Here is a 9,543-nt window from a genome sequence, read left to right as displayed (position 1 = left end):
CCAGTAGGATCCCCAGTTACTGTAGTTTGGCCTAGGTTTCTGGCATCGGTGTCTCCCTTTCCTCTGTATTCATTTACTACCTGGCTCTGGACCGACTGCCTGGCTCCAAGCGGCCCTTCCAGTGAGCACCTGTCAAGCTTCCCCGGAAGCAGGAGGGACCTGCTGTCGAGCCCAGTGGCGCAGAGCTGGCTGTGGATACAGCAGCACACATGACAACTACAGAATGATGCGTTTGCAAGAAAGAAGCTTTATTTGCCAGTTATCTAAGAATGCATGTTCTTTCAAGGAACACAGACAGCAAGAAAAGAGCACCCATGGAAAGAGAAGAGGAGGTTTTGAAGCAAGGGAGGTGAGGGCGCCCCCTGTAGGAGGAGAAGATGCTGCAGATGGTCCACCTGCTGGTCCGGCTCAAGGTCTTCCTTGCTGGCCAGGCCGGCCCTGCTCTTCGAGCGAGCACCAAGATGGGGCCGGGCTCGGTCTAAGGAGGCAGCAGCAGCAGGCAGGATCCGCAGCGCAGAGGGACTTCAGTGGCAGCCCTGGGGACAGGGCGTGCAAGGCACGTAGATGGTGCGGGGCACCGAGGGAGAGGGCACACAAGGGGGCACGGAGGAAGCTGCGCATGGATTACAGGGCGTCCTGCGGGAGAAAGCCACAGTGGCGGAGATTGGTGCGGGGCCCAGCTCGGCAGCAGATGCCGCCCCAGCTGCCCCAGATGCCCTCAGACACACCCACTGGGTGTCTTCTCCACCCAGCATCCCTGTCATCTGTACCTGTGCTACCTGCCCAGCCCCTCTCCTGCCCTGCTCCATCTCGTCCTGTCCCTCCCCTGCTTAACACCTGCAGAGGCTCCTGTCGGTGCCCAGAATAAGGAGTAGCCTTCCCGGTAGGACCTGCGTGATAACCCTGCCCCCACCTCTCAGCCCAGCCTCAGCTCCAGGCCCCTTCCACTCAGCCCTGGGTGCTCAGAACTCCTCCCAGTTCCTCCATGGACCATGCTGCTCGGCCCGGGGCTTCAGCCCCGGCTCCTATTTCTAAAACACTCTGCCCTCTCCCCACCCCTAGTCAGTTTCTTCTCTTCTGCTGTGGCTTGGATGTGGTCTGTGTCCGGCCAAGCCTCCAGTTTGAAACTTGACTCCCAGTGATGGGAGATGCTGGGGTCCTTCAGAGCTGAGCTCAGGGGGCCCCACCCTCAGGATAGGCTGCCTGTGGTTCCCAGGAGAGTGGCCTGGTTATTGCCAGAGCAGACGGCTACAAAGCGAGCCCCCCCACCCCCGGCCCAGCTCTCTCCTGCTTCTTCTCTCACCCGCGTTCTCACCACGCAGGGAGCAGCACACAGCCCTCACCGGAAGCCAGGCAGAAGCCAATACCTCCCAGCCTCCACAACCGCGAGCCAAAGCAAACCCCTTTTCTTTATAAATTAACAGCCTCAGGTGTTTTATTCTAGAAGAGAAAGCGGAGTGAAAGGCCTTTCGGAGCCCAGCCCAGCTGCCACCTCCTCCTGGAAGCCCCCACTGCTGAGAGTCAGATGCCCGTGCACCACCCCACGCTCCCTTCCGCAGAGACTGGCGCTGATTCTGCCGCGGTCGGTCTCTGCTGCTGGGCAGCCGAGGACGGATGCCCACCCTGCAGAGCTGGCACAGAGCAGGTGCTTAACGAAGAATGTGCTCATTAGGAGCAACAATCAGCACACGGTGAAAGGAAGAGGGATGACCTCAGAGGCCGGCAGGTGTGGGCTCGAGACCGGCAGCAACGCATTGGACGCTGGCCGGAGACCAAATGGCTCAGACCCACTGGCAGCCTGAGATGCGCTTCATTTGACTAGTACTATATGTTTCTTTAATTTCTATTAAATCGCGTTTTATAGGCTTTTTTAATATTTAAAAAATCAGGAGAATGTAACATTTAAGAACTCCAGATTCCCAGCCTCCCTCAAACAATCAGAAGACCCAGCGCCGCTGGCCCTCCTGCTCCCAGGGTCCACGTGGCCCCGAGCGGTCGGCACTGCCCTCCGTGCGTGGGGCTGGAGCTCTCTGCTGGGCCCCCACGACCATGTCACGATGTGAGCTAACAGCCTGGGCCTTGCAAACCTTTGGCTTTGCCATGCTTGCCCCGGAGAAGAGAAGCAAGCTTAGCTGTGGAATAGAAACTGCTACAACAGGCATCCTCCCGCCAGGTGTGCATCGCCCAGAGGTACCCCGCCTCCAGGCAGCCCCCCAGTCCTGCGGACTCTGCCTGCAGAGCACTGGGGGCCGATGCCTCCACCGCCCTCCTGCAGGCCCTCGCCTCGGCTCAACCAGGCCATGGCCAGGGCCCCCTTGACAGTGTCCCCACCTGGTCCTGCTTCTTCTCAGTTCTCCCCGCTGCCCTCGGGGTGACCTCCCTGACAGAGTAGCTGTGAGGTTTCATTGACTCAGCCAAGAAACGCTCCCTGCACCTCGACTATGTGCTGAGCATGGACTAAACACGTATGCTGGCGGCACTGCATTCCAGACGCCTACCATGGGGGGGGGGGGGGGGGGGGCAGGGCTCAGCTAGTTCCATCGCCCCTCCCCCTGCCTGTCAGGTAGAGCTCTCCTCCCCTGTGTGGCCTTTGTGGTTCTCCAAGAACCGGCCCCGGATGGCCCTGCCTGCCCGGCTGCTCACCACTGCTCAGTCACAGGAAGCTACCTTCTGTCATCTCTGCCAGCCAAAGAGGGCTCCCCATGGCCCGGCCGCCTCTCTCCCTAAACACACGGAACCAACGCGACAGCAGAGGCCTTGTCTCACCGGCCCGACTTCCTCCCAATGGACAGGTGGCAGCTTAACCTGCTGCGCCACACACCCTCCCCTCCAATGGCTTCTTAATCTTGACGGGGTTCTAAGCTGATGGCCCCTGGAGGGCAAGCCTCAGCAGGATCACTCACCTGCAGTCCTCGCTCTCCAACAGGGTCCGGTACGTGTTGATCTCCGCCTCCAGCCGGGCCTTGACATCCAGCAGCACATGGTACTCCTGGTTCTGCCGCTCCAGGTCCGCCCGGATCTCACCCAGCTGCGACTCCACGTTGTTGATGAGCCCCTGCATCTGGGCCAGCTGGGAGCCGTAGCGGGCCTCCGTCTCTGTCAGCGTGTTTTCCAGGGAGTCTCTCTAACACACAGGAAAATCAGAACCGTGAGAAGCGAAGCCAAGAAGAACCAAGACTCTGTGTGGTGTTGGAAATAACCCCTCCCTCGCTAAGTCACTGGGCAACTTGTTCAAGGTTCGTGATAAGTCCACGATTTGGGGAGCTGGTGCTGTGGCATAGTGAGCATAGTGGGCATAGTGGGCACTGCCTGCAGTGCCAACATCCCATATGGGTGCCGGTTCAAGTCCCAGCTGCTCCACTTCTGATCCAGCTCTCTGCTGGAAGATGGCCCAAGTCCTTGGGTCCTTGCACCTGCGTGGGAGACCCAGAAGAAGCTCCTGGCTTTGGATCGGCCCAGCTCTGGCCTTTGCAGCCATTTGGGGCCAGTGGGTGGAAGATCTCTCTCTCTCTCTGTGTCTCTCTCACTCGGTCTGTAACTCCGCCTCTCAAATAAAAAAAAAAAAAAACACGCACACACAATTTGAACCAAGTCTTACATCTGGTTGTGCATAACCTTGTTCCTTCTACGACCTCTGGTGACTGAGATCTGAGGTTCACCAAGTGCCTCCTGTGGCGCCACTGAGAACAGTGGTCCTTGGGGTGAGCATTTGGCACAAGCAGTCCAGGTGCCACTTGGGAGCCCCGAGTGCCACCTCAGAGTGCCCAAGTCCCAGCTCTGCTTCTGACTCCAGCTTCCTGCTCATGCACACCCTGGGAGGCAGCAGGTGAGGGCTCAAGGGCAGGGTCCCTGCCACTCCCATGGGAGACCTGGATGGAGTTGCAAGCTCCTGGCTCCAGCTTAACCCAGCTTCGGCAGTTGGGGGCATTTGAGGAGAGACCCAGCAAATGGGGGCTATCTCTCTCTCTCTATCTCTATCTGTCTGCCTCTCAAACAAATAAATAAATAAGAGTGGTTTCCAACCCTGGCTGCGCGTTAGCCACATGGGAGCCCTAAAAATAGCCACGCCCCGTCCCCACCTCCAGAGACTCTGATCCAGTTGGCCCAGAGAAGTCCGTGGGTGGCAGGAGTTTTGACTCTCATCCCTGTGCATGCCCTTGAACACTACGGGTTGAAGGGCAGGCTCAGCAGAGGACGAGCCTTCCCGGGGCGTCCTGCTGGACAGCGTCCACCTCACCCTCCTCTGGTGCGAAGCGCCTGTGGTCCCTGAGCTCACCCCACAAAAACCTTCCCTCCAGGACAGGGCGGCGGGGTGAGCATCCCGGCCAGCTGACACCTGGGCCTCCACTTCCTCCTCCCTGGCTGCCTGCCCCTTTGCTCGGTGCTGCCTCAGACGGACAGCAGGGGCCGCGCTGCCCACCCGCGGCACTCACCAGGCTGTGCTGGGCCTGCAGCTCGATCTCCAGCGCGTTGACCGTGCGGCGCAGGTCAATGATGTCCGACTGGTAGCTCTGAAGCTGCCCGGAGCTTGTGGTCACCTGCTGGTTAAGCTCCTCCATCTGCAGTGGGGAGACGGGGAAGGTTGGGGGCATCTTCCCAGGGACGCAGAGCAGAGGAGACGCCCTGCGAGAGGCCCACCTGCGTGTTGAACCATTCCTCCACGTCCCTGAGGTTGCTCTGCACCACCGTCTCGTACTGACACCGCATCTCCTCCAGTATCTTGGTCAGGTCCACAGGGGGCGCGGCGTCCACCTCGATGTTAAGGCGGTCCCCGAGTTGGCATCGGAGGGTGTTGACTTCCTGAAAAGGCACAAGAGCCCCCCCCCCCCCCAGCAAGTGTGAAAATCACCCAGTCCTAGCTCTCCTCCCGAGGGAGACAAGAACAGCTGCAACAAAAGGTGCTGACGATCTAAAGGTGCGAGGGGCCCCCTGACGGCCACAGTGCACCCTGCAGAATCCCCAGGGTCTCCTGGCTCCAGTCAGACATCCCCGCACTGGGAGGCGCCCTCCTACACGGCGCCCGGCGCCACTTCTGGCAGAAGCCAACTGCAGTGCTAGGGTTTGTCTGAGCCATTTGGGGCCCCAGTGAGAAATCCGTACCCCCAGTTTCCCAATCACCCTTCCAGCCTGCGTTTATCTGGGAAGGAGGGGCCTGGAGCTTGACTTTACTTGGTTCAAGGCCCAAGCCGGAGCAGGCACTTCCCCAGCCCGGCTGCCAAAGAGAGAAAGTTATCACCGGGGCTGGCGGGCTGTGCGATGATGCCTCATTAGCGGCTCCTTGGGGCCGTTCCCAGTTCTCTGACTTAAGTGGGATGAGTCAGGCGCCCCAGGGTGCTCCGTGGAGACGGAGCGTGCCTTTCACCGAAGCCTACAGACACCCAGCCGGGAATCAGAGGTGTTTGTTCATCCAGATCCCAACTCAAGGGGCCGAGGGCCAAAAACCCAGATTAGCAGGAAAACCACCAGGCCCAGGTGGGCCTCTGGGGACCTGTTGGAGAGGGGGGAGACACCAGCAAGGAAGGCGGCTGCAGGTGGCCTCAGCGCGGATGGGAGAGAGGCAGGGGAGCAGGGGCGGGGTCATCAAAGGGAAGAGAACCTCCGCCATCCACCTCCCCCTTGCAGGAGCTGGGGCCAGCAGTCCAGCTTGCAGATGTGGAAAAGGCCATCTGATGTGCGTTCCAGAATCTAACCCACCCCTGGCCCTACTGCACCCCTCTGCTCCTGGCTGTGGCTAAAACAAACACAGTCACCACCGGCGAGCACTTGGCGCACACCACTAGCTAGCCCAGCAAATGCCGAAGAGAAGGGGCTACATTTCTGAGCGCCCACGAACAGGCAGGTGTTTCATCTCCACTACCTGGGCCACAGCCATGATCCATGAGACCCGTTCCAGTCTCCCAGGAGCCCTGTCCGAAAACCTTCTCTCTGGGGCCTGTGCGCTGATGTAGCAGGTCAAGCTGCCTCCTGAGACAGCCGCATACAGGAGGGCCGGCTCAAGACCTGGCTGCTCCACATCTGATCCTGCTTCCTGCTAATGCCCCTGGGAAGGCCACACACAGATAATGGTTCAAGTGCTTGGGCCCCTGCCACCCACATGGGAGATCTGGATGGAGTTCCTAGCTCCTGGCTTTGGTATAACCCAGCCCTGGCTGCTGCAAGCATTTAGGGAGTGAACCAGCAGATGGAAGAGCTCACTCTCTCTCTCTCTCTCTGCCTTTCAAATAAATAAATACTTTAAAAAATAATAATGAGAGGCCTGCACTATTGTGCAGCCGGTAAAAGCCGCCACCTGCAGTGCCGGCATCCCATATGGGCACAGGATCAAGTCCCGGCTGCTCCACTTCCAATCCAGCTCTCTGCTATGGCCTGGGAAAGCAGAAGATGGCCCAAGTCCTTGGGCCCTGCACCCACATGGGAGACCCAGAAGAAGCTCCTGGCTCCTGGCTTCGGATCAGTTCAGCTCCAGCCATTGAGGCCATTTGGGGAGTGAACCAGCAGATGGAAGACCTTTCTCTCTCTCTCTCTCTCTCTGCCTCTGCCTCTCTGTAACTCTGCCTTTCAAATAAATAAATAAATCTTCAAAAAACTAGTAATAATAATAGTGAAACATTACCCCTGTTGTGCAGAGGAGGAAGCTCAGACAGTCTGCAGAGAGGAGACAGTCACAGCAACAGGCCTGGGGGCTTCAGCCACGTTCCACCCTCTCTGCTCCCCAGGGCGCCCTCAGCGGGACTCCTGTCCTCACCTCCTCATGGTTCTTCTTGAGGCAAATCAGCTCCTCCTTCAGGGACTCCACCTGCGCCTCCAGGTCCGACTTGCACAGGGTCAGATCGTCCAGGACCCTGCGCAGGCTGTTGATGTCGGCCTCCACCAGCTGCCGCAGGGACAGCTCCGACTCGTACCTGCAGGGGCAGAACACAGCACATGAAAACTGGAACGAAGCCCAGGACTCAGGGCAGGCCTTGAACTGCCAGAACTTTCCAAACGTCCGTGACAACGACAGAAACTGCCCCAAGGCTGTGCTGGGAGAGCCCCACCACCTATGCGGGTGCTCCCCCAGCCCCTCCCCTGGCTAAGCTCACTTGGTCCGGAAGTCGTCGGCAGCCAGCTTGGCGTTGTCGATCTGCACCATCACCCTGGCGTTCCCGGCCTTGGTGAACAGAATCTAGGGGCCCAGGCAGGCAGAGGGGACGAGACCAGGAAGAGAGGAGAGAAAAGAATTCGAATGAGGAGGAGACCGTTGCAAAGGCAGAGCCAGCAGCCCTGCAGCCGTCCCTGCCGAGCCCCTCTGCCTGGAGCTCTGGGGGACATGGAGGGAGCTGCCAGTCCTTGGAGAGCTGCAGATTCGTTTTCTCAGCATCTGACTCTTCACAGACACAAACGTCTTGGGGCCAGCATTCTGGCGCAGTGAGTTAAGCCACTGTCTGCAGAGTCAGCATCCCATATGGACACCAGTTTGAGTCCTGGCTGCTCCACTTCCTATCCAGCTCCCTGCTAATGCACCTGGGAAAAGCAGTGGAGGATGGGCCAAGTCCTTGGGCCCCTGCACCCACGTGGGAGACCCAGATGGAGTTCCAGACTCCTGGCTTCATCCTAGCCCAGCCCTGGTTGCTGAGACCATCTGGGGAGTGAGCCAGCAGATGGAAGATTCGCTCGCTCGCTCACTCGCGCTCTCTCTCTCTCTCTCTCTCTACCTCTATCCTTTAATAAAGTAACTAAACACAAATGCTTCGTCTTGGATGTAGTGAGCAGCATGGGTGGGGAGGGGTCTCCCCGCACCCTCGGGACAACCACGGGATAAAGGCCAAGGTGACCCTTGCTCTACAGGGCAAGACACCGAGGCCTGCAGGAGGGGAAGGGGACCTCTGGGATCCCGCAGTGGCTCCAGAGCAGCCCTGAAACCAGCTCCCAGTCTCTTCCCACATGGAGGGCTGCGGCCGGGGGCTCACGCCGGAAGAGACTTCTGTGCCCCGGGAGGCCTCTTTGCCCTGCACTCAACTTAGCAAATGAACAAGACTCGAATCAGGGAGGCCATGCGCCAGCACCCTCCCTGCCCTGCCAGTCGCCCGCTGGTCACCACTTGCTCTCACCTTCTGCTGGAACTCCTCGATGACCCTGAACAAAGACTGGTAGTTGGGCCCCGCGGTGACCACCTGGGTCTGCAAGGCCTCCTGGATCCTGCCCTCCAGCTCCGCGTTCTCGCGCTCCAGCTGCCGCACCTTCTCCAGGTAGCTGGCCAGGCGGTCGTTCAGGAGCTGCATGGTCTCCCTCTCACTGCCATTGAAGGAGCCCTCGAAGTAGCAGCCATAGATGCCCACGGGGCTGGAGACGCAGCTGGCCGCTCGGTGGCTGCTGAGCCTGCAGGAGCTGGGCAGGCGGGTCTTGGAGAAGCAGCTGGCTGGCTGGTAGGTGGTGGGCAAGCAGATGGAAGACATGGATGTCGTGGGCTGGCACACGTAGCCCAGGCACAGCTCAGGCCGGCGGCTCACGTTGCTGAAGCAGACGGAGGAAGGCCGGGGGCAGCTCTTGGCAGAGGCCGACGAGCTGTTGGCGATGCAGCAGGAGGTCGTCATGTCGAGAAGGTGCTTTGCTTGCTTTCCTCTGCAGCTGTCTGGATGTCTGCCGATCTCAACCTGCCCTTCTTATACCCTGAGAGTGAGGGGGCTCGCGCCGGACAGCCACCCCCGGGGGGCTGTGGATGTTTACACCCCGTCCCAGAGCAAGCCACCAATTAATCAGTAATGGGGTTTCCTGCAAGGAGTGCCCGCCCCCATAAAAGACGCCAGACTGGTCATTTAGCGAGAGCAGCACTGGGGACCCTGTCATTGATCACCAGGGACGAGCTTTGGGACAGAGCTTCAAAGGACAGCTCCGGGCCGGGGCCCTCATTAGTAGGGTGGGGCCGCTGGGGGACCCCAGTGGCCTGGCCCTGTGCCACCGCGGGCCTTGCCCACTACACTGCGAGTATGCAGGGCAGCCGTCGCTCCTGGCAATGAAACATCCCCTAGAGGAAGAGGAAATGCGTGGGCGACAGGAGCTACCCGGATACTGGTGGTGGTCTGATGCACGAGGCGGGGAAAAGAACCTCAGGGGGTTCCTCATGGGCATCGTCTTCCTGCTAAGGGGGGAGAGAGAACTGCAGAAAGCCCCGCGGAGAGAAGAGTGCAGAGCCTGCTCTGGGGGAAGCAGACCGCCGCCACGGCCTTCTCCAACTGCACAGGCTCCGTCGTCGCGGTCTCCGGATCCTTCCCGCAACTCTCCTTGCGCATGCGCAGAGAAGTCCTGTGCCGGCTGTCGGCTCGCCGAAAGGGCTGGAAGAGGCTCTATCTTATCCCGTGGTGGTGGTGGGCAGGCGGCCTGGCTTCGGGACCTCAGAGTGAGAGGCAGGTCCTTTGAGAACGGACGCCCTTCAGCTCTAGGCTGAGCTAAGCCAGGAGCCCAGGAGCAGCTGTCCCCTGTTCTAGAACTTGGGCATTCCCTTAAAGCCACATGCTAGGGGCAGGCTTTGTGGTGTAGCAGGTAAAGCTGCCGCCTGCAACACTG

General features: G+C 59.7%; 1 protein-coding gene across 1 annotated transcript; it reads right to left on the bottom strand.

The window, feature by feature from the left end:
• Nucleotides 1-227: 227 nt before the first annotated feature.
• On the bottom strand, nt 228-8,611 carry KRT32 (keratin 32). Its single transcript, XM_002719155.6, has 7 exons — nt 8,091-8,611; nt 7,083-7,165; nt 6,746-6,902; nt 4,639-4,800; nt 4,434-4,559; nt 2,904-3,124; nt 228-636 (listed from the first exon to the last, which is right to left on the bottom strand). Exons 1-7 carry the CDS (start codon nt 8,571-8,573, stop codon nt 525-527), a joined length of 1,344 nt encoding a protein of 447 aa, XP_002719201.3. The 5' UTR covers nt 8,574-8,611; the 3' UTR covers nt 228-524.
• Between the last annotated feature and the right edge of the window lie 932 nt (nt 8,612-9,543).

This window comes from Oryctolagus cuniculus, chromosome 17 (assembly GCF_051225735.1).
Source record: "Oryctolagus cuniculus isolate XC-2025 breed Fujian yellow rabbit chromosome 17, ASM5122573v1, whole genome shotgun sequence".
NCBI lineage: Eukaryota > Metazoa > Chordata > Mammalia > Lagomorpha > Leporidae > Oryctolagus > Oryctolagus cuniculus.
Note: the sequence above shows the minus strand (reverse complement) of the source record. Positions and strands in the feature narration are given on the sequence as shown.

Coding starts and splice junctions, on each gene's coding strand:
- KRT32 (XM_002719155.6), bottom strand. CDS start 8,573: ATGACGACCTCCTGCTGCATCGCCAACAGCTCGTCGGCCTCTGCCAAG. Junction 6,903..7,082: donor GCCGACGACTTCCGGACCAA/GTGAGCTTAGCC, acceptor CTGCCCCTGCAG/GTACGAGTCGGAGCTGTCCC. Junction 4,560..4,638: donor AGGAATGGTTCAACACGCAG/GTGGGCCTCTCG, acceptor TCCCCACTGCAG/ATGGAGGAGCTTAACCAGCA.